This window comes from Bombyx mandarina, chromosome 04, assembly GCF_030267445.1.
Source record: "Bombyx mandarina strain Sakado chromosome 04, ASM3026744v2".
NCBI classification, from domain to species: Eukaryota; Metazoa; Arthropoda; class Insecta; order Lepidoptera; family Bombycidae; genus Bombyx; species Bombyx mandarina.
In genome coordinates this window covers 4,123,834-4,148,719 of record NC_143211.1, presented here as the reverse complement: position 1 = coordinate 4,148,719, position 24,886 = coordinate 4,123,834, and the positions used below count along the sequence as shown (strand labels likewise).

At 38.0% G+C, this 24,886-nt stretch overlaps 1 protein-coding gene across 1 annotated transcript; it reads right to left on the bottom strand.

Annotated features, from left to right (window-relative positions):
- Positions 1–542: 542 nt before the first annotated feature.
- On the bottom strand, positions 543–23,447 carry wg (Wnt family member 1 wingless). The gene is made up of 4 exons (XM_089740489.1): positions 23,027–23,447; positions 12,337–12,599; positions 4,573–4,871; positions 543–3,332 (listed from the first exon to the last, which is right to left on the bottom strand). Exons 1-4 carry the CDS (start codon positions 23,119–23,121, stop codon positions 2,805–2,807), a joined length of 1,185 nt encoding a protein of 394 aa, XP_089596615.1. The 5' UTR covers positions 23,122–23,447; the 3' UTR covers positions 543–2,804.
- Positions 23,448–24,886: the final 1,439 nt, after the last annotated feature.

Here is a 24,886-nt window from a genome sequence, read left to right as displayed (position 1 = left end):
TTATAAAATTTAGTATACAGGGGATTTCAGGGGCGATAAATCGATCTAGCTTATTTATTGCTTAGATGGGTGGACGAGAGCTCACAGGCCACCTGGTGTTAAGTGGTTACCGGAGCCCATAGACATCTACAACGTAAATGCGCCACCCACCTTGAGATATAAGTTCTAAGGTCTCAAGTATAGTTACAACGGCTGCCCCACCCTTCAAACCGAAACGCATTACTACTAGCTACGAGTTATTTTCAGAAAATGTTTTATTCGTGTTTTCAATAATCAACTTTATCGATAATCAACTTAAACATAAACTTACTTTTTTTATAGAAAGAAAATAACAAATAATATAATATCGATATGTAATTCGTATTTAAATATAATTTCTAAAAAACCTAATTTATCAACAACAAAAAAAACGAGCAAAGCGCATCCTCTAGTATAGTTATAGAAGCTAAGCTTAGAAGTAGGGACGGCATCCTCGGAGAAATTGAAATAAAAAATTAAAGCACTGAAAATGTAGGGTAGATAGAAAATTAAACGATGAGACGTTGTGTGATCAATTTTTTGTATTTTTAGTAACAACTAATCAATAATTAATTATAAATACATACACTAATGTACAACCAAAGAATTCAGTGAGGCTTTTTACACTTGAAACGACGCCACTGGACGTATTTCATTACTAAAAAGAGGTACTTACATATTTTGTTTTTCTTAAAGAACAATAGGAATTGAGATTCAGTTGAGTTCAGCTGACTTTGTTTTTATCAACTAACATTAACAATTTTTAAAAAAACTAAAAATGACATAAATAATTTAAAAAATCAAATAATGAATATTTACACACGTAAAAATTAAGTTAAGATTTTTACAATGGCAATACTATTTTGAGTAATGTTAAAAATGTTTACTTAAAAACTGTCACAGGTAAAAAAATGATTTCGATCGTTTAAAATGGCACCAATTAATCAATTAATTAATTAAATTATCATCGTTTAAACTTGTGTAAACGTTAAAACAATTATCACATTACAAGGCCGTTAGTTTAAAATCTCCAAAAAATGGCATCTACAAATCCAGTCATGGATATTACGTACCTACTACGAAAATTAATAAAAGTATAATTCAGTCTTTTCAATTCGACGCGGTATTAAAATTACAAGTACTTCAGTGTTGCCAATAGAATAAATAAAAAAAATAATTAAAAACCAAATTCTCATTCCGAAACTGTCAAACGTGAAATTTTCTTAATTTAATAAGTACTCGAATATCTGCTTTTTTAAAACACCGATAGTTTAAATATCGGATTCTCGTTAAAACTAATTCGATTCACTTAAAAAAAAAAAAACGCGTTCTCTTTTAAAGTAAAACAGTATAAATAATGTTTTCAATAAATATATGAATACAGACTTAACGTTAATTACTTCCTCGCCGTGTATCATGATAGCTCAGAATTAGCCTACCTAGTAATAATACTTAACTTCTAAATACGCTATATCACATATGAAGTATCATTCACGTTCATACGATGAACATTGTTTTCACCGTTCATTCGCAAACTGTCGAATCTGGAATGTCAAGATCACGTGAAAGTAGCTGAGCGAAGTCGGAGTGTGGCCCGCGGGCTCGCGACGAAAGGGTTAAGCATTCGGATGGTAAACATTTTTTTTATCTCCAAGTCAACAGTTTGCCATACTAATTTCCTTAGTACAATATAATAAAAATAAAAAAGCGTAGAAAAAATAACGTTACTTAAATGTAACACATGCGTTTTTTATTTAAAAACTAAAATATATGCATAGTTTTGTTTTGGATGCGATACTTATAAAATGTACAAGGGCTGAAGAGGGCGAGGTCGCGTGCGTTGCTATCTCGGAATATCGAACGCAACACGCATACAATATTATACGTATAATACTGATTGTTTAATTCGCTTAATATTTAATTAAAATTCTCGAGAACGTTTATCTCGTAATGTGGGACACTTTTACGATGGCGCTACTTACTTACTGATAAGGGCCGAACGCAACCTCCGCGCGTGAACACCCAAGAAGACACTTTATGCAAATGCAATTAAGCCACATATTCCGTTAACCGTTAATATGAAATTACAATTACAAGATAATTTCGCTGTTGATTCTCAAAACAGTTAGGCGACCGAGCACTCGACACGAACGTCCATAAAAATATAAGGTATTAATAAAACTAATGTAGTTATTAGCCCTCTCTTGTATTGCAAACATAATCGTAGAAGTCAACTTTTGAACGATATCAAACAATACCATTGAAAGTTTTAGTTGGTGTACGTAGCTTAGTGTCTCGTCGGGTCATTCAGTAATTGTCTACAAATTGTAAAGTTATCGTACTTTGTACATGTAATTAACTACCGACCGCGAGGGGAAACAAACAAGTCCAATTAATTTTCAAAGCGCCGTGTACGCTCGCCGTAAATAAATCGTACTTAAACTGGCCTCATCAATTTCCCAACGACAGTGTTCACGAAAATAACTTTATTAGATCACATGTTCGCACTTAATAGCCAAATAAATTAACCGAACGAATAGCTAGATCACTTTAATTTCACGCCGGATATCGCGTAAGAAAGAACAAAATAAACATCGGTACAGAACTATTTACATAAGTCAACATGAAATACGTATTCGACGACTCCGATGGATGAAAAAGCGAAGTGATTATGTACAGGGTCCGTTATCTGGCTTCGGATGCTGGGACAGGTCCGCGTTCGACTCGGGTCACAGTCACAAACGGCAACACTAGAGTTTGTTCCGTCGCTTCCATCTAGCGCTCACCTATAAACACGTGTGCACCACTTTTTCCGTACGACACAGTTTGCACTTGACCTCGCAACACCAATGGAACGTGCAGTTGCATCTCTCAACCACGAACATCGTGTTTGTCTTGTAGCCGCGGCCGCAGCACATCAGGTCGCAGCCGTCCACGCCGATGCTAGTGTCGTTGCAGGCGCGGCCGTGCGTGCCGGGGATACCTAGACGCGGATTCTTTTCGCAGAATCCCGGCGACGATTCCAGGTAGACGAGGTCTTTGACCCCGGGCGACTTGTGGTCCGGATTGTGCGGCCGCAACTGGAACCGATACCGGTCTTTGCGCGGCACCCGGTGCGGCGCCGCCTCGTTGCGCTGCGCCGGCGTCTCGAGCTCCGCCTTCGACAGCATCACGCGTGACGCGCCATCAAACCGGTCCTTCAGCGAGTCACCCACCGACCTGAAGCTCGGCAGCCTCATCCAGCAAGTCTTCACGGTGCACGAGCCTGACATGCCGTGGCACTTGCACTCCTGCTTCATCTCCGTTTGCACGTGCTGCAACAGAACTACATCTTCAGCATAGGGTCACAGCTAATTAATTCTATCGTTGACGGGGGTCTATAATGATGTCCAAATATCTTTAAATTCCTTCGATAAAAGTCGATACTGTGTGATCGATGATCTCTTAAGCGCACCCCGTCGATCGCATCTCACGATCGAGCAAATTGTTACAAATCGTGAAGAGGTGGGCCGGTCGTCACCGCACGTGGACCGATCATAAATCATGCCACAGAGACATCCATCATTCTAAGAAGGTAGATAAATGACGCGAGCATGGAAACAGTAAATATTTTCCTACGAGCGAGTCCAAGCGATTCGTAGAACCTCGCCGACGATATTTATTCATGTACATGTAGATAGGCGGCCACGCTACGGTCTAGTGTCCAAATATGTGTTAAACAATTGATGGAATGCCGTGAATATTCATCAGGTGGACACCCAGCGCGCCCGTCGTGACAGGAATTAAGCACTCGCTTTAGTGATGCGTCCGGGTGGCTCGAGGCAGCCGACATCCTTTTTTGATGAATTTAGGGAAGGAGCAAGCGTTGGATATGCAAATGTGGGTGTACGGTGGGAGGGCGAGTTGTGCGAGCGCGGCGAATGGGTGCTGGATGCGTAGTCGCCGCGCGAGGGGCCGAGCCGCCCGACGCATAATTAATATCACACTCGAACAACACGTCAACTGGTCGACGATCGATCGCCATCCGTAAACTTGACTATCGATAACAATGCAAGTCATTGGCCTGACAAGCGATCACTTTGACAGTTACAGGAATTCATCGTCTGTGTAGTAGTTTTGTTACTAACATAGACGAATGGCTAGGAGTCCGCCTGATGAAAAGTAGTGGCTGGAGGCGCACGAATATATACTTTTTTTTTATTGCTTAGATGGGTGGACGGGCTCACAGCCCACCTGGTGTTAAGTGGTTACTGGAGCCTATGAACATCTCCAATGTAAATGCGCCATCCACCTTGAGATATAAGTTCTAAGGTCTCAGTATAGTTACAACGGCTGCCCCGCCCTTCAAACCGAAATGCATTCACGACAGAAATAGGCAGGGCGGTGGTACCTACCCGTGCGGACTCACAAGAGGTCCTACCACCAGTAAGATGAATATACTTTAAGAAGAATGGAATTTGGGGACATATCCAGCCACACGGAGAGTTATCAAGGAAAAATAAGAAGAGTGGATTATCTGACGAAGTAAACAGGAGACAGTAACAGCACACTTACCGCTCTGCCGGCTTCGTTGTTGTGCAAGTTCATTTTCTCCCTGAGAGTCTTGCCCCGTTCTCCGGTATCAACGAATTCCCTGCTGAAGCGAAATCCGAAGCCGATGTTGTCGCTGCAGCCGCCCCACTTCCAGACGCGCACGTTGGCCGCAGCCGCCGACCGGGTTCTGTGCGGCACGCGGTCGATGTGCGAATAGTCGCACGTGCACGATTCTATGGAGCCCTCGGCGCAGGCGCGAGCCACGGAGTGAGTTACTCCGGCGCTCGTTATAGCGTAGATGAAGGCGGTCTCACGGCAACCTATCATAAAAAAAAAAACATTTATAAAAATTTATATGGACATTACAAAATAAATTGTAGTGCCGTCTACAACTTTACCATTCTAAGGCAAATTTCACACAATTACACTTCTTTACTTTTATTGGTTAGATGGGTGGACGAGCTCACAGCCCACCTGGTGTTTAGTGGATACTGGAGCCCATCGACATTTACGACGTAAATGCGCCCCCACCCTTCAAACCGAAACCGGTTACTGCTTCGCGGCAGAAATAGGCAGGGTGGTGGTATCTATATTGTATTGAATTGATTGAGTCGTTTTTTGTTTTAAATCATTCATATCAGTTAAGAGCCCCGGGCCGTCGCTGGTTTCTTATATTGTTCAACCAAAGTCAGTTTAGTAAGAACGCTATCATTAAACCAATTTATTAAGTTTGGTTATAAATATTATACTTCAGTTTGGCATGTGTGGTATTCGTATAATTAAATCGTCCCAACGACGAAGGGGTCCGTATTTTAATCGCATTTTATTATTGCTCCGGGTACAAGGGATAAAAAATCTGAGCAGTTTAAAATATTTTAGGTATTGTAATTTAGAAACGCGAAACATTCGAGCTCATCAGCGAATTGAAATCGGAGGGATCGAGTTGATTTCGATTTTTTTGCATTTTTTTTTTTTCAATCAAGAACAACAACATTATACCCGAGATTGTTTACGTACGAAAATATTACTTAAATCCACAGATATAAAAACAAAGCTTTTATTTTTGTATTGCGTATATGTGTAGACGAGCTCACAGGCCACCTGGTGTTAAGTGGTTACTGGAGCCCATAGTTAGTATAGTTACAACGGCTGCCCCACCCTTCAAACCGTAACGCACTACTGCTTCACGGCAGAAATAGGCAGGGCGGTGGTACCTACCCGTGCGGACTAACAAGAGGTCCTACGACTAGTAATATTGGCTATTAAGCGTGGCTAGCCCCCAATCTGTGTTTATATCCTATTAGCCGAGCTGGGAGGTATTCTTTATTTTTAATATTCACTAGAAGAGCTTAACTCCTCATAAGACTCTCGAAAGCGAAAACATAAAACTTAAATGGAAATTGTACTACAACAAGAAAGTAAGTTTTTAATTGGCGACCCGAGATATCGTAGCAATCAGCGCTGGCAGTCATTCATACATCTCTCACGGACGAATACATAAATCCGGTACTCGCTTCCCGTATCGAATACTATAAATAATTAATGGTCCGGCATTAGAATCAAATACTCATAAAATACAATTAAAAGAGAGAGGGTATATCTCACAGATTGAAAATAAAAGAACTGACTCTTACCTACACGAGAGATTATAAATTTGATCATTACAATTGGGACGGCGGGCGCATCGACTTCTTCTAAATATCGATTTAATGACTTTTGTACTTCGACGATTAATATCGAGTGATTTTCTACTCAAAAGAAGATCAGCTAGATTTCATAGTGAAAAATAAATAAGAATCTTTCGCACAGTTGATATCGATAATTTCATCGAACCGTATACGCGCCGATAACGATTCGATCTTGGACATTGTATTTTAACGGCACACGGCTTTAATAGCTTGTTCAGTGTGTTATGATCCGGCGTGGGGGTCAAGGCAATGATTGAATTCCTCGAGCGTCATTAAGCCGTTTATGAACGCTTATAAACGATATGAAAGTAAAAAAAAAAAAAAGAAATCGATAATCGCGTGTCACTTCTCGTACTTATGTCTGTCGTTTAAGAACGAAGTGCTTCTCGCATCCTCGGTGGGCTCCCGACCACCGCGCTTAGCCGTTTTATCGAATTCGAATTATTTTAACATACCCCGCTGTCGAATTAAAAAGAATACCAGGCCGTATTTGTTGTTATTTATAATAATAATATGTGGAACGAACCCAGCGCCAGGTTTATTAAAGGACTCAATAAGCAAATGAAATCATTTTTTTATTGAGATGTCATCGTGCACTGATATAAATTACGTGCCGGTGCCGAGGACCCGCTCGCTCTCCGATTCGCTTTTTGTGCTTCCATTTGGGATGTTATACAAAAGTATTTTATTCAGCAATTACTTTAGACGTTCGACCGGGAATTTTAATGTCAATTCCGACATCATTCATTGCTCGGACTAAATTAAATTCATGGTACGGATACAGGCATGCTGAATCTCAGAATCCGTACATTTATCTTAAATAATTGCCTGGAAATGTTGCCTCGCATTAACCGTAGCGAATAGGCGCTGCCCAATTAAATGTGGCACGTGTTGAAAACATTCGTGAAATTAATATTCTTCAAATATAATTTCATCGTGTGGATGTTGAAGCATTGACTTTAATATCTGAATTTAAAAAAAAAACGAAGTCAGTTCTCACAAGGATGGTTTCGTAATAACTAGAAAGTTATTTAACTTTAAATACAACAACACAATAGAAAAATTGTGGTTTCATGAATCAAATAAATCAACAATATCATTATTATGTTTAGTCATATTAAATTTACCAGCTTCAATTTTGTTTGCCGATTGAAAAATCAGTCGTAGTAATGGCGTAGTAAATCCTGTCAAGCTTCACGGGTATCTGTTTTATGAGCGAGGCCGTCCTGGGGCTGACCAGGTGGTCTGTACCACGTGCTGCGTCGCCGTGCACGTCTTCATACGCACCTAACTGTCTACATCTGTCTCTTAACAAATGTCAATGAGCCCGCTGTGAATTTAACATAGCTACTTTAACTTTATCCGATCGATCTAATCTAACGGTTCTCTATGGTACCTACGATCAATTCGATATATAAACGGGTGGATATAATTTTTAATTGGTCTGTGAAAGATGAGCTCTTGATGATTCACTACGAAACATTACCATTTACGTACGGCGTTCGATCAGTAGTGATATTGTCTCGATTAAAATAATAAAAACCATTCGATTAACTACGAATAATCGCATCGATATTTCACGGGTTCGCTCGACGCTCGATTCCCGGGACAACAAAGCCGATTGTCGCGTTATGCGGATAAATCGCGACGTAGAAAAATTATGACAGATGGCGGAGGCTTCGTCCGAGAGGGCGTATTAGTCACGGCACAAAATAAAATGCGAATTCCCAACGCGGGACTAATTAAGCACGAACAACACTAATCTGACACCGACCTCTTATACAAATAACGTAAGTTTCCGACAAACAACGCCCGAGTATAATGTACATCATTAAGACCTATTATTTTATTAAGGCAATTCGATCCTATCGAATCGCAGTCAAATAAGAACAAACATGAGTAATGTGGATCTATAAAAGTAAATTATTATTATAACTGATAATAAAGTGCCGTCCGTGGATTATCTGTGCAGATAATAAACGATCACGAGTGAGTTTACAACGCGAACTCCGAACGATAATTCCATTCTGCCGGATTGGCGGTTAAGGTGAGGCGTTGTGAATTTATAAAAGTCAAAAACTCGTAAATTTCGAAGTGAACGTTCGCAAACCGAACCGAATAAGACTTATTTAATCACTATTGACATTTGACGAACATCTGGTCCCTCCGAGAAAACCATTAAAATAATTCAAAATACTGTGTTATACTAATTAAATATGTTCTTATCCCGCGCATTGAGTCATCACGCCTCGGACGATTTTACAAAAGATTAATTCGAAGATTTGACTTATACGAGAGCGTTTCGCCTCTCTCACTTTATTTATGAAGACTTGCATTATTCAAATTTGATGAGACGTGATTACTCAAAACAATCATAAATCACGAGTTTATATTACGACGTTTGGCCGGTTTAGGAACTGCCCTGGCTGGGCTTTATCGTAATAATAATACTATGAAGCCATTCGCGTCTTGTTATACAGATTCAAACACGTCTTTTACGAGAACGTAATGACTTTTATCTACTCGAACAAAAGCGTTTCTGTTTTTAAAACGGTCATTTAAATGGTTTTTTTTATAATTAAATAAAAAGGTAAGAGTCTAAGTACATTCGAGAGAACGAAGTTAAAGGTAATTTCGCAGTAAAAGTGCTTCAGTATCGAAGCAACGAAAGCTATAATTCATTTTCGTTATGCCATGTATGGGTGATAATTTCTCATTGGAGTCTGAGTCCCGAGGCTTCTGCGACAATTCGGAATTACGTCGGTCGTATATCACTCATTGTGAGTGGCACAAAGCGCTCCTCGCTACCACCGCTACCAGCCACCGCTACGACACTCATTCACACAATAGACAGAGACATTTGTTTTCAAAACTAAACAAAAAAAAAACACCAATTCTAATCAGAATTTCGAGGCAACTTCAAACAATAAAGGACGTACTTAAAATACAGAATCTGTCAATAAATACGATCGCGAGTGGCCGACGTACGGTTTAATAGTCTCATTACAGCTTCTCGATATTGGCGTTATCTCAAAAACGAATTCGAACCCCACAAAACCCAAAACGCTTATCTAATTGAGCATTAAATATTTCGTCGAGGGCATTTTATATCGGCTTTATTTTGGGTGTCGATCGTTTTATACTTTTTATCCACCCACATCGCGGCGCAGGTTTCTTGGGGGCGCGCACGGTACGCACCTAAAACAGGAAATATTTTGAGAAAAGGTCTAATTTTATCGGGCGAGTTACCTGCCGTTAGGAGCCGTGTTAGGCGTAAACCCGGCTTCCGTGGAGCTGGTGCAGCGGTATCGCTAAACTACTCCGCAGGAGGCCTCGCCGCGGGATCTCGGACCATATATTTTTCTATTCTCGGGTCGACAATGACGCGTCGGATAATGGCCTCACTATTGTGCCGTTGTCATCGTTTGTGTTAATACGATCCTTGAGGTTTACACCACAATGAAATGGAGTCATTTCGAAGACGTGTCAATGGTGTGTCAACGTGTAAATTAGTAATTATTCGTGTCCCATCCGGGGGGGCTTTGTGCTTCGTTCTCGTGATCACGCTTTGAGACATTCATGTTTTTTTCTTTTTCTTTTTTCAAACTGATGAGTTTCGAAATCGTATCCGCGAAGTTTTCTTTCTTTAAGCGCGTACCGTTTTGACGTCCGTGTAAAAACTGTAATCTCCGTTTTATTACGTAACAAACGTACGTAATTGCAACGTATTAAGGACGTCGATGTACGCGTGAGTGTCTGTATGTTTGTGTGCGCGCCGCATAATTCGCCCGCCCAGCGGGCCTGCCCTTAATAAAGCAATATGCTCTAAATGTACGCGCATATAACATAAATTTCGCGTTCGTGCTCTTTTTATCATGCGAAATTATTACGATGGTGGTCCGTAGGTTCCCTTGTGCTATATCTGGGCTTTTAATTTAGAAAAAATGTTTCTCCGCTTTATAGTTTGTATGCACGGATGAAATATCAATATTTATTTTTTTGCTCTAGGCGTTTACTTTTACGACGGCTTCATATTTCAATGTGTGTGCGAGTTCATATTGCACTAGCACGAAGAAAAAATATGTTTGACTTACGGAAGACGATTATACGACCGGACCGGACCGTCCTGGGGCCAAATATCGGATTTGGTCATTAAAACCTATGATGTTCGAGTCGTAAATAAGCAGAATTATAATGTAAACATGCTTTTTTTTTTTTGATAATAATTATCTTGATTTCTTTATTCCGATCGCCTCGAGCTAAATGTAGATTTGCCCTCAAATGTTTTATTTACGAGAAATGATATAATGTAATGTGATGCGACTTTTTTTTTCGTGAATATTCATATAGATACGAGAGACGCAATTAACGGATGCTCTTCCTAAGACATTCATAATTCAACAATCATAAATTCACGTCGGTCACCGAAAGAAACGAGAAATGAGTCGGTATCTTTACAGAGCGATAGGCTGTCGTATATAACCCGTGGCGGACCGCAAGCACAACAGTGTGGCCGGCCTAATAGAAACGTCTTACGGAAAGGTCGCTTGCACAATTCATTAACATTGGAAACGGCCGGGGTCAATAACCGGAGCGTCGGTGAGCCAGCCACCGGCTCAACACACAGTCCAGATATAATGCCGAATTCGAAATGAGATCGAATTAGAACAAGATACGGGAGCGAACCCTCTTAATTTCGACGATAACCCTCTAATGCATGCGTCGACCGCGCGACCTAACTAACATCCACGTGAAAGCTTTTCGTTATTTATTAAAGCGTACATCTCTATTACGTTCGTTGCAACGTTTGTTTAATATATAAACAAATGAATGTTTAAAAAAAAAAACACAGAATCGAAATACAAAACTTTTTTTTTTCTCGTTCGTTTTAATGTCATACCGTTTCTCGTTGTGAACAGATGTTCGCGAACTTATAATAAGGCGTATCGCGTACAAAGAATCGAAATCGGACACCGGAGATAGGGCGGCTCCGATTCGTATTGCAAAATTACATTTGCCATTCGAGAAGTTGATTGTTAATCAATTTCGTACCTTATTGTTGTGATTAAAACGATTAAAACTTATTTTTTCAAAGATCAATTTAAAACCTTAAAAACATTTTAATTCGAATGCTCACCTTTGTAAGGTCTTATTTTAGTTCACAGATGTGTATGCTAATAACGCGTATTACTACCCGTAATGAATAGTACGTATCAACAAACACCCATATATATGTTTGGTCTTTGAGAGGAACTGTTCTGATATTATATTATGTCTCGATTCTATTGAATTGATTCCGGTTAACGTATTGTGAAGCTAATGGATGTCTATTTGCAGATCGATCGCTGCTGATAACGATCTATATTCATTCAAAACATCTAAATGGATCAGGCGTTTGCGCAAATTGATGCTTTCGTATCGCAAGTTGCCTTAGAAACGCAATAAATAAGTGTAAGGGGTAATTTAGATTGCCCCGCACGATACAGGCCTAATTCTGTACAAAATTGAAACATTATCATTAAATTCTATTAAGATTCGTGTGGCATCTCTGGGCTGGCTTGTTTTTTCAAAGAACACTTTTAGATAATGAAAAAAAAGTAAAGAGAGTCATCGATGAATCGGATCCCAAACGTCACTCGGTCGCATGTAATTGATCCAGGATGTTTTATCTTGATGAGCCCTTTTATATGTGCCCCCGACGCGCTACCCTCCTGTTCAATACAGATAAAATCTTTTAAAAAGGGTTGCCAACTAAAGATATCACTTAATTTGTAGCCACTCTTTGTGACTGGTTTTAACGATTTATACAAAATGTTCGTTTATTTATTTATTTTCGTCTTCCCTGACGTTCCTTTTTGCAAGGCTACCCGGTAAACGTTCGATTTTTAAAAGATTAGTTCCTTTAACGTCTCGATGCTTTGTAATCTGTCGTCAGTATTTTCGGCCAGCATTATCTTTAAAAGATATTTCGGGTGGTTTTTTTTTTCGGAAATCGAATTCGGAACAAACGGCTGACGCGTGCACTACTATAATGCTTAATTTTTTTTTGCTGAAAGACAACGTGTTTAGAATATTTATTAATTTATTGAAAACTCACCTCTATCCACAATTTTTCCGAACAAGTTCTTGCCCCTTAGAAAGTTTCTCGTGGAGCAGTTCCATCTTCTATACTTGAATTGGTGTTGACACTCCGCGACCGCCATACTGGCGCCCTTGGCGACTGCGGCCAAAACTCCTGGGTTCTCTCTGGCCAATCTTCTTTGTTTTCTTCTTAGCGTAGCGTGAACCGCCGGGTCCATGAACAGTACTCCAGGTGAGACCGGCGACAGATTATTTGGTTCTCCAGCTTTGGCAATCCCCCTTGAAGCAAAAAAGGAAAAATTGCAAACAAAAATCTTAAAAAGTAAACCGAGAACGTATCTCGTATGACGCGACAAAGTTAGCTTTTGTCACTGTCTCGAAACACAATGCCTGTTAAAGGGTATCCTAACGAAACAAATAAATAAACATATCCCGATCGCCACTTAAGGCAATGGGTGCAACTCAAAATGAAATGCTCATTTGGAAAGGCAAAGACAACAAACAGTTGACGACCGAACTGTCAATCCGCAGACGTTTAGATAAATATTTGCGTCGCGCATTAATCCTGGAGGACCGAGCGCGGACAAACACGGCCCGAGACGGATCGGGATCGCGGCCTGTTGACTCGGCGCAGCTCACTATGCCGCCTAAAATAAAAAGTTCCCGCGCACTCTCGCGGTCAGGCCCGCGTTCCGAACGCTCGACATCATATTACTTTTCTATTTGCTTTCCTTTGTGGTCGAGTGTTACGTAAATATGGACGCGTTCGTCGGAAATTTTTACTTCCTTCGTAAATTCATGGAGGATATATTGTTTTGAGAATTTCGATGTTAAACCGGTCAAACGTCCCGATACGTCAGCAGTCATTAATACGCACAGGTGTTAGTGACAACATTATATAGATAAATGATACGATTTAAATTGAGTTATTAATAACTATTAAAAGAAATTAAACTGATAGCGTGAATAAAATTATATATTGCGTCATACGTGTGGGTGAAGGATCGGTGGCGTTTTTCGTCAAATAATGTCATTTATTTATAAATAGATTAGCGGAGTTATTAGCCGCTTCCACATAAGGCAACATTAAGGTGACAACGAATTTTGAAATTAGTGTACGCGAATACAATAATCGCTATACATTTAGCGACAAGCGAATAATATCTGAATTTTGGATGTGGTTTATTAACAAAACCTGTGTGGCCATATGATGTTTGTGTATTCTAAAGGAATAAACATAAAAAAAAAACTAGATAAACCACTTCATTTATCATTATTGCACATTATCTTTCAAGCTTTTAGTATTAATTGACTCGTTATTTGAACTATTCGTTAGGGGAAGTCATTTTATTTCAAACGACAATCTAACTCTGACAACACCGCGTAATAATTTAACATCGGCCCATTCGTTTTGATGGGCCGACTGACACTTAAACGCATGTTTTATTAGCGATAAATTAATTTTCAATTTAAAATCATAGTCGAGCACATTGTCCGGTTGACCCGAGTCCGTCCGTGGGTGCCACAAATTAAAAGCCCTGACATATTAACGCCCACGAGAGCTTTGAAACAAAAACCGAGAGAGCCGTATTTGCCCGTCCACAACATAAGTTCCTTTGCACTTGTCACGTTAGTAGGAAACCAAACAATGGTTCAAGATACGAACTGCCCGAGACAAAATCCTGAATTGCCTTCGCGAGCAAACGCTATGTTTACGCAGCGATAAACCCCGTGTGAATGTGTCAAAATAACAAATGCTCTGTTTCGGTTCTTGCGTCGTTTTATTCGTCGCTAATTAACGAACGTTTCAAGAGACTAATGGACGTTTGACACAACGAGATACTGTTTGACTGCGCTAAACCAGCCCGGTTCGATTCGGCCTCGCGGAGTTTGTTCACGGGCGAATTCGTTGGGCGTGTGCGGAATACAAAGCGGACCTTTATTTTAATTTGTTGTGAGGCGTCAAAATATCAAAGCGACTGATCCAGTAACATATGAGCCTCGCATTACTCGCGTTCGTATCGAACGACGTGCTATTTTAAAGTGGCGTCCGTTATCAGACAGATCGTGACGCCGGCACGCGATTTCGTCCGTAATGTAATATGGAGAACAAGTGATGAATACGAATTAGCTGAGGTGTGGCGGATTTCTTTTAGCCGGAGGCTGTATGTATGATTTTATGGCCAGGTCGTCCCACATCGTTTTTGCCCGTGGGCTCACTAGATCAGTAGGTTCCGGGTCGATTGTCGAATCGAGGTATATTTCATAATAATCTTTAGTATTCATTAAACCTTTAAATATATAGTGACATAGTAAAGTAATTGTGCTGTTGATGAATGCGACTATTGAGCTGCCTTAGTCTAGAATACTCTAGAATATAAGAAGTAATTAAGTCTTACTGCTTATTATTATAACTTTGAGCGGAATGTCTTGATCTTTTACCGCGAGGAGTGCAAATCTGAACATGTGAAATATAGGACAAGCAATTTGGGAGTTCGAAATATTTTATTTGGACAGCATTAGAGCGTTTTTCTTTTGTTTCATATAAAAAGGGTTGTGTGTTTCATTTAAAAGGCAATAAAACTTATTACCTAGTTCATAGATTTTGTTTGTTTCCAAGAAAACAGTTGACTCTCGTGTTACGTTAGTATCACACACAGGTGGACTAATAATAACTTCGTCGAATCTTCAGTCGGACAATATAGTAATTATCTTTATAATTGAATCATGAAGACCTAAGAAAAATTGAGTGGCTCCTCTTCAGTCACAAAACTCTGCTAATCAGTAAAGCGCCTACGACTTGATCCTGTTAAAAGAATTTAAAGTATTCCTATCGCAACACATACACTTATTTTTTACATTACAAAAAATTTATCTAACTTTCGATTTGTCGTTGATAATTCTTCGACAATTTTTAAAACGCCTGTAATTGATTTCAAATAATCATGTTTATTTCAAAATAGATTGTTTTGATTTAGATCTTCAGTCTCATCTACACGTGTATTGTGTCGTCAATAAATTCAATTGTTATTTGAATCTGATTTACCCTCAGTGTAGTCAATAAGTAATTTAAACTAACTAGTCTGACTTTATTATATTGAATTTAAGGCCTGTTTTAAAAAGTCTAACATGCGACTGGAAACTTTTTTACTTTGACGGCAATCAAAAGTAAACTTGTAAAAGCTAATCAACGATGATCGTTTTAAGTTAATTAAGCTTTCGATTTTTGGCATTTAAATCTAAAAACGGTTAACGTTAAAAGTTTAATAAAGTTGTTTAATATTAATTGGCGATTAGCATGTTAATTCTTTTTGAAAATTGAATCTCAAGCGATAAGACACATTTGAGTGGTGTTAACCGCTTTATTTACCGAGATCGGTAGCGTTTCGTCTTTACGAATTATTATCGGAAAATAGGTGACGATGTCAAAACCGAATCGTTTTTATTTCAAAATTATGTCTTTCTCATTTCCGTTTCGTTTTGAGGTTAACTGTTGGGAATAGGGAGATAATTTCTTCTTTAGCTGTCTCTTTGAAGAGCCGTAGGCGCGATTAGAAGCACCGACATTTTAGTGGAGTTTATGTACAATTTGCATCTTAAACATGAATAAAAAAACGAGATCGAAAGGCAAAACTGTAGCATTTAATAGCTATTGAAGTTAGACGAACATTCCGCTCATTTGAAGGGAGCGATCACCAGCGGTCAGCGGTTTACTGGTGGTAGGACCTCTTGTGAGTCCGCACGGGTAGGTACCACCACCCTGCCTATTTCTGCCGTGAAGCAGTAATGCGTTTCCGTTTGAAGGGTGGAGCAGCCGTTGTAACTGTACTGAGACTTTAGAACTTATATCTTAAGATGGTTGGCGCATTTAGGTTGTAGATGTCTATGAGCTCCAGTAACAACTTAACACGAGGTGGTCTGTGAGCTCGCCCACCGATCTAAGCATAACAAAAACACCGATTAAGGACGTCAGCAAAAGTCAAGTATAGCAGTCAGACTAAACCTTTTTTTATATAGGATTGAGGGACTATTTGTGGCTTGGAGGACTTTCCAGTTTTATCAGCACAGGTGGGTGAGCAAAGGCTTGGCCAGGAGGGGTGGGATTTGCTAACAGCTGTCCGAGCGCCTCTAAAGGAGACCTAACAACTCAAGAGCAGCTGCTTCGCGAATGAATCTACTACCGGATCGGAATCGCGACCCGCTGAGAAGATCCGGCGAGAAACTCAGCGGGCTGATTTTTAGGTTAAGTTGATACGATGAACTTTTTGCCGAGTTCGACGAGTACGGTTACTGAATATATACCAAACCTCTATGTATTGAAGAGCAAAGAATTACCTTATTTATTAGCAATTCATTAATTTATTTTATCAATGCAAATAATAATTATGAAACTTAAAGTATTAAAATTTGTATAGCAAGAATTAGTGTAGATAAATTTTAATGGATGTTTCTTCAATGTAAAGTATCAAAAATATTGAGTACAAATCGTGACTCGGTATTTTTTTTTTCAATTCTGATATTTCAATCCGTTTTAATCGTAACTAATCTGAAAAATTAAAGTATGTAAAATTAATCAATTAATTCAAAATTAAAAGTGTTTACTTGGTTGAATTCGATTAATTAATTTAATCTTATCTTACAGATACGTTGCCCGTTTAAAATACATTTTAAACAGATTTTTATTATTCATTTTGATATTTCTCCTGATGAACTTATCGTAATCTCGTTTATCTAACCCCTTGATAAGTGTTCGGATGAAATAAATATGATAATATTAATCTATATATATGAAAATTGAATATAAGAATTGCTGTTCGTTAGTCTCGCTAAAACTCGAGAACGGCTGGACCGATTTGGCTAATTTTCGTCTTGAATTATTTGTGGAAAGTCCAGAGAAGGTTTAAAAGGTAGATAAATGAATGAAAATGTTCGGAATTAAATAAAAATAACAATTTTGTTTTCCATTTGATGTGTCCCCCGTCGGATGGATTCCTTTTGTTTGTTTTAAGTTTTTTTTATACAAAAGTTTAGGTCTTTTATTTATCGATTGAGGCACTACGAAGTCTGCCGGGTCAGCTAGTTTAAAATAAAATTTGTTCCTAGCTCACGTGTCCGACGGATAAGTTAAGTTCAATTTAAATCATCCTTTAGGCTTCAATAAATACAACTGTTGCTTTATAGTGCATGCAACATGTTAAGTTAATTTTATGTGGTGGCTGTTTATGGTATTTCATTTATTTTATAAATTTTACCGAAAACTAGGCGCTATTATTGTGTGCCGTCGGCAAAACCTTCACTGCGCAGACGTCATTAAATTTATTTTTAATAATACATTCAAACACTTTCAAATTGTAATTACCATTACATAGTATAAAACAAAGTCGCTTTCTCTGTCCCTATACCCCTATGTATGCTTAAATCTTTTAAAACTACGCAACGGATTTTGATGCGGTTTTTTTAATAGATAGAGTCATTGAAGAGGAAGGTTTATATGTATAATAACATCCATTAAATAGTGGAGAGATAAATAATAAATTACAGTTTCCGAAGCGACGCGAGGGCGGGTCGCTAGTTTAAAAACAAAATAAAAACAAATCATAATGATTATTAAACATCTCAAACACGATTATCTAAATGTTTTACTGGGAACGAGCTACGCTCCGCTGTGGACTATCGTAAAATAGAATATGATAAACACAATAAATTTATTGAAATAACCAACAATTAACACGTGCTAAGGCGTTAGTAGATATTAGTATATGGCATTAGTATTTTGAAAGTACTTTACTACTTACTACTATAATATTAATCAACAGTATAAAGGACACAAAGAGGAGAAGCTTACAGATTAGTATTTTCTTCGATATTCGCGAGGCGTACATATATAATTAAAACTGCCTTAGTCATCCGTGGCCACGAAAACTGTAAACTATTTGAAACGTCGCAAGTAATGACAGTTAAAGGATATTTTTTTTACTGGGGGTAGGACCTCTTGTGAGTCCGCGCGGGTAGGTACCACCTCCCTGCCTATTTCTGCCGTGAAGCAGTAATGCGTTCCGGTTTGAAGGGTAGAGCAGCCGTTGTAGCTATACTGAGACATTAGAACTTATATCTCAAGGTGGGTGGCGCATTTACGTCGCAGATCGCTATGGGCTCCAGTAACCATTTAACACCGGTAGGCAGCGGCTTGGCTTTGCCCCTGGCATTGCTGAAGTCCATGGGCGACGGTAACCACTCACCATCAGGCGGGCCGTATGCTCGTCTGCCTACAAAGGCAATAAAAAAAAACACCAGGTGGGCTGTAAGCTCGTCCACCCACCTAAGCAAGAAAAAATAAAGAATTCCCGTAAATTTGGTTTTAATTACACGTACAGATTTTCAATTACAATTATTTTTTTCGGTTGTGTCTTAAACAAAAAGGCAAAATTTCAATAGCTATCAAAACTGCTAAACATACCTCAATCTCATTACGTTATAAGTGCCAACGGTTTTTTTTTTACCTTAAATTCATTAAATACGAACATATTTGAAGAGCATATTTATATAATGCAATGGGCACGCGCCTCCCCGTGCTTACATAGATAAAGCTTTTAAATATATTTTGTTTTATTACAGCGCTACCAAAAAAAACGATAATTTTAGAAGCGGATTCCCAATTTTAATTCGAAATAATTTAGTATACATTTAAAATATTAAATTCTGTTATTATATTTAGAAACTCGATTGGGTAATTTGTTCTCCACAAAATTCTCAAATTACAATTTGTTAAATCAAATCATTTGTTTGATTTCGTGCACGATTATATTTATACTAATTTATGAGCTGTTAAGTGAATCTTTCGGTGTTTCAATTTCTGTATAATATTATTATACTTTTACCGAATCCATATTGGTAGAAATAACTTTATTATAGACATTAGATTTGATTTACAAACACCGCTCTGAATTTATTTCGAATAGAATAAATTAAGAATTGAGAGACAATTTAATTAATTGAATCGGGTATTTATTTTAAATTCTTCAATCAGGTTAATTCTTAATAATTAGTTACTTGGCTTGTACGGTTGATTACTTCTGAATTGTATAAATTACGTAGTTGAGAAAAAAATGTTAATTACATCTCATTTACAATTTCTTACAATTAATTCCTAATTAATGATTATCTCGTGATCTTACCTAAGTCATAGGTATTTATGAAGTTTTCTTTTTTTTTTTTTTTTTTTATTGCTAGATATATTTGCATAATTCATACTACCATATACTAGTTGTGACCGCGGCTACGCTTGCTTTACTTGTCAAACAAAATCGTTCGTGTGGTTTTTGCTTGGTGTTCGAACAAACAAAAATACATACGAAAAAACGGCACATATGTAGTTAAGAATATGTACATACTAATGTAGATATTTCTTTCTGTGTGCATTCAACGTACAGACATATTTCGGTCACATTTCTTGCGCTATGAAGATATTTCCTGTGCACACTACTTCAACGCACAGACAGACAGAGATACTGACACATTTTTTCTGTTACTAATAATAAGATAACTAGGAGATTAATTACAGAAGCATTTCCGACGCATTCCAGCTGTTATTAAGTTTATACATTAGAAATAGTGACACGAATTTGTTATGTAGATCTATATGGTGCTATAAAGAACGCCATTTGCAAGTCAATATATTCTACCGGAGCTTTTGATTTTGTGTATCACGCTAAATGCAAGCTTTTAGTTTAATCGTTTAGTATCATCCCGAAAGAGCTTTCAAACAAGAACGCTTTTAACTTTATATTTATATTTACTGGTGGTAGGACCTCTTGTGAGTCCGCGCGGGTAGGTACCACCACCCTGCCTATTTCTGCCGTGAGGCAGTAATGCGTTTTGGTTTGAAGGGTGGGGCAGCTGTTGTAACTATACTTGAGACCTTAGAACTTATATCTCAAGGTGGCTGGCGTATTTACGTCGTAGATGTCTATGGGCTCCAGTAACCACTTAACACCAGGTGGGCTCTGAGCTCGTCCACCCAACTAAGCAATAAAAAAAATTGTAGTATAAAATTTATTATAATCGAATTAATTCTAATAGATTACAAGCTCTATAGCTCAGGGATTAGGTACGTGGCATACCGGGAGCGGCGTTGCAGCTTCCGCAAATAAATATTTGAGGGCCCGTCGCTCAAACTCTGACACCAGTATAGGCAGAGAGATGTGATAACTGAACTGTTCTAGTCAGGTGACCGCTCGAGATAGCTGAGTTGATAAGTTTACATCTACATATCTATATATGAGTCGTCTATTATCAAAGGTGGCAATCTGTGCATTTGGACAAATTTTTTTTATTGATATGTCAATACAGATTGATTTGAATATAATCGTCTCCTTCAAAGAATACGGTTCAAAACCTGCATTAAATAAAGGTTAATAGTTAACCTGTTATTTATCTAAGATGTCGTTCCGAAGAGTTTTGTGACTGCCAATGGAATACAAAGTCAATAATTCGTTTTTCTGATTTACCAATCATTGTCGACTTTTGATAATAGTCGACTCATATATTAAAATGAATTGCTGTTCATTAGTCTCGCTAAAACTCGAGAACGGCTGGACCGATTTGGCTAATTTTGGTCTTGAATAATTTTGTATGGAAGTCTAGAGAAGGTTTAAAAGGTAGATATATATGAAAACGCTCTGAATTAAATAAAAATAACAATTTTGTTTTCCCTTTGAAGTGTCCCCCGTCGGACGGATTCCTTTTGTTTGTTTTAAGTTTATTTTATACTAGCGACCCGCCCTCGCTTCGCTTCGGAAACATTAAAACACACATGAAACAAAAAAAAAAAAAAAAAGTAGCCTATGTTCATCAGGGACAATGTCGGCTTCTAATGGAAAAATAATTTTTCAAATCGGTCCAGTAGTTTCGGAGCCTATTCGAAACAAACAAAGAAACAAATCTTTCCTCTTTATAATATTAGTATAGATATAGACAAAAGCTTAGAAGTATCGATTGAGACACTACAAAGTCTGCCGGGTCAGCTAGTTAAAAATAAAACTAAATCTTTATATGTGCATTTTTTTTAACTAGATGGCCCGCGGTTGTTGCAATTCAACTATAATTAATTGAAATTATAAGCTTGAACATTATTATAGTTTTCAAGTATAGTGTTCAAAGACTATTATACTTCTATAGTCACAGATTTCGCCAAGAATACACTATAGACAAACATTATTATAGATAAACAATATTAACCTATTCTCAATTTGACCACAGACTAAGCAATAACGAAAGTTTGACAGCAAAGAGTATATATGTGTGTGCGTCAAATATATGTTTTTTTTTATTGCTTAGATGGGTGGACGAGCTCATAGCCCACCTGTGTTAAATGGTTACTTGAGCCCATAGACATTTACAACGTAAATGCGCCACCCACCTTGAGATATAAGTTCTAAGGTCTCAGTATAGGTAGTGTGTGTAATGTTTTCTTTCTTGATTTAATGTATTTTTAAAGCATAATTTAAAAAAATTATAACATTCTGCACCCCTTCTCTATATTCTTTATAAGTGTAAGAAATTTCATACTCCCAGATCCGCGCGATTTTCGTAAAAAGGGGTACAAAGTTTTTGCTTCACATATTATTAAATAGATAATTGACCTAAATTTCGATATTCGAATTCAATTTGTGCACATAAAAGTACCTAAGAATTTTTGTGGGTAATACATTAACACAGATTATTATCGATCGATTAATTGTAGAAGAAGAATAAAAGTACTACGCAAATCCTTGAAAGATTTACGACTAACAATATCTACCACGGAGCTCGTAATGAGAAAGAAAATCTATCACTTTCATTAAAAATCTTAAGAGCCCTCCGATGCGTATTCAATTAAATCCTATACACAAACAGCACTCGAAGAATTTCGAACATTAACCACGAGAGCGTATTAAAGTTTAGTGCGCTATTATCGAAGGCGCACGAGATCGTTCGCGCATATCATAATAGTCCGCTAATTATCGATACAAATGTGAGAAGAACATCAACATCTGGCCAACACTGTTGTGAGACAATGAACGTTGTTGCACGCGGAAGACGCCTATTGCGATGTCGAAGACTCTCAAAACTGGCAATATTATATTGCTGTTAGAATTTTATGTCGGACGCTTAATGTTTTAAGTGTTACGTTAGTTGAGAAGTACTTATGAGTTTTAACGTTGCGAATACATCTATTCCAATTCCAAATTTAAATTTTAGATGCAATTCAAATCGAGCTTCGAATGAAAATTCTTTATTCAAATTGTAATTCTAAATTAATTATTTAGTACATTTTTTATTAGATACAACTTAAATTAAGATAAGTTTTAATAATAATGATAGTTTGTAACTAAGAATATAGCGCTTTGATACATTTTGCGCTAGTTTTGAGATATTGAAGTCACGTGTTCCGAAAAGAGGTCATGTGCTACAAATTCACTCAAATTTTATAATAGTACAAGTGTTTTAACGATACTATAAACTGGATTTGGAGAATAATTTACATGATTTTATAGTGACTAGTAGTTATGTCTGTAGATTGTAAGGTAGTAAACACATTAAGCTAACACTGTCGGCACTTTTTTCCCGACAAAACAACGTAATTGATGTGAACTTCGTACAATAAACAAGTTACATTGAGACAGTTTAGTGTTTTTTTTTTCTTTTTTTAAAGAGCCATAACTCACCACCACATGCTTCCTCGTCCCCTCCGAGGCTTGGTGCCAGCGGTGTCGCACCTCAAACACAAAACAGTTATCACTAACAGCCACAGACACTTCATTCTGCAATGCGATGGGCGGACCCGCGGAGGATCACATGAGCGCGACCTGGCAAGGCACGGCTACGTCTGCCGGCCAGCGGGCTCGCGTCCGAGGCGGAGTCGCCAGTGGTGGGAGGCCTACCTGCCTCAACGCCCGATTGGTCTCGCCACTTCTATTATTTTCTGTTTTTTTTTTTTCCTTCGGTAATCTCTGCCGTGTTTAGGTCATTAGGTTGGAGTTACGTTCGGTGTCTGCATTAGATAATTCCGCGTTAAGCCTATCACGTTTGTCGCCAAACGATTCGGTCGTAACGTGATAACGCTGCGGACGGATACGGTCGATGACGACTTTCACTCGATATTTAAAAATGAATTATATCAATTAAATGTTGCCGTTCGTTGCTAGATGTTTTCTACTAAAATGGTAGAAACGTATACCGGTACACGAAAAATCGATTCCATGATCGTATAGTTAAGAAGAAGAAAAAAACATCGGCGGTATTTTATCTTCATTAACTGCGGCCACAACACGTCATTACGGAATAAAGAAACACACGTGTCCGCTTATAAAAGGGCTTAAGTGCGCAGGCTTACGTACGACCGTGAATTTCCTAGAACGAATTGTTACAGCCTTGAGACAATACAAAGATAACAAAGTTGCGGTACACAAAATCTAGAGTGCGTTCAACTTGAGAAATAGTATTTTATTCTAAAATGGTCCGTTTATCATATAATTATCCTATCGCAATCCGATGGTATTCGTTGGTTAAGTAAAGAAATGTTCCAAAGTAAAGTATGAATGAAATAATTTTTAACACGCTTCATACGTAACCTGTTGAATGTTAAGTTACCGACATTTACTACAACTCCTTTATAGCTCACAGAAAATATAAGTATATCTTACTTTTATTTTTAATTAGTATCGCATTCCCAAATTAAGATAGGTATGAATGATAAAATACCAAGAAAATGTTCTATATTCAAAATTGTGAGAGTGCATGATTCAGCAAGTTCGCGGCGTGGTGGGAGGGGCGGCGGCGACCAATCAGCGCTCGGCAAGCCTGCGCCCGCGCTTCCATACACGTGCAGTACTAGCCACGCGGCCGTATCAAACGGATCAATAAAAGCTAAAATTCACTCAATAAAATTCGAAAACCGAAAGCAGTTTTAATTTTAAATTTCGAAACTTCGAAGGTTTCATTCTTTATTTAGAATTCGAATTGATGGTATGCCTATTATTTTACAATGTAGGTAATTTTAAGCAATAACTGTATATGTAATCAGAAAGAAAAAACTACAAACATAAGTACATATATCTCATTGAATAAACTATGAAGCTAAAAATTGAATTTTCAACAAAAAAAAGTTACTTCTACGAAATAATTGAAAAGTTACTAATAAACATTACGAACCAAAATAAAAATAAGTTAACAAACTGTTTCAAATAACTACAAGTGTTATGAGAATTAATATTCAAATCCGAAAACAATTATTATACATATATGTATAGAATTCAAACTAAGCTAAAATTGAAATTATGAGTTTTAGAACTCTTTACAAAGACATCAACGCGAGTCATGTAAGCAACAATAAGCCATAGTTCTAAGTTCCTTGCACGTAATTTAATGTGTGCAGCCTAACCCATGCATCAGTCCGCTGAGTTTCTCGCCGGATCTTCTCAGCGGGTCACGATTCCGATCCGGCAGTAGATTCATTCGCGAAGCAGTTGCTCGTTGCTCTTGAGTTGTTAGGTCTCCTTCGGAGGTACGTCGGGCAGCTGTTAGCA

Excerpts from the sequence above, each read along its gene's own strand:
- wg (XM_089740489.1), bottom strand. The coding sequence starts at position 23,121 with ATGAAGTGTCTGTGGCTGTTAGTGATAACTGTTTTGTGTTTGAGGTGC. Across the intron at positions 12,600-23,026 it reads GGACGAGGAAGCATGTGGTG|GGGGATTGCCAAAGCTGGAG; the intron begins GTGAGTTATGGC and ends TTTTGCTTCAAG. Across the intron at positions 3,333-4,572 it reads ACAACGAAGCCGGCAGAGCG|CACGTGCAAACGGAGATGAA; the intron begins GTAAGTGTGCTG and ends GTTCTGTTGCAG.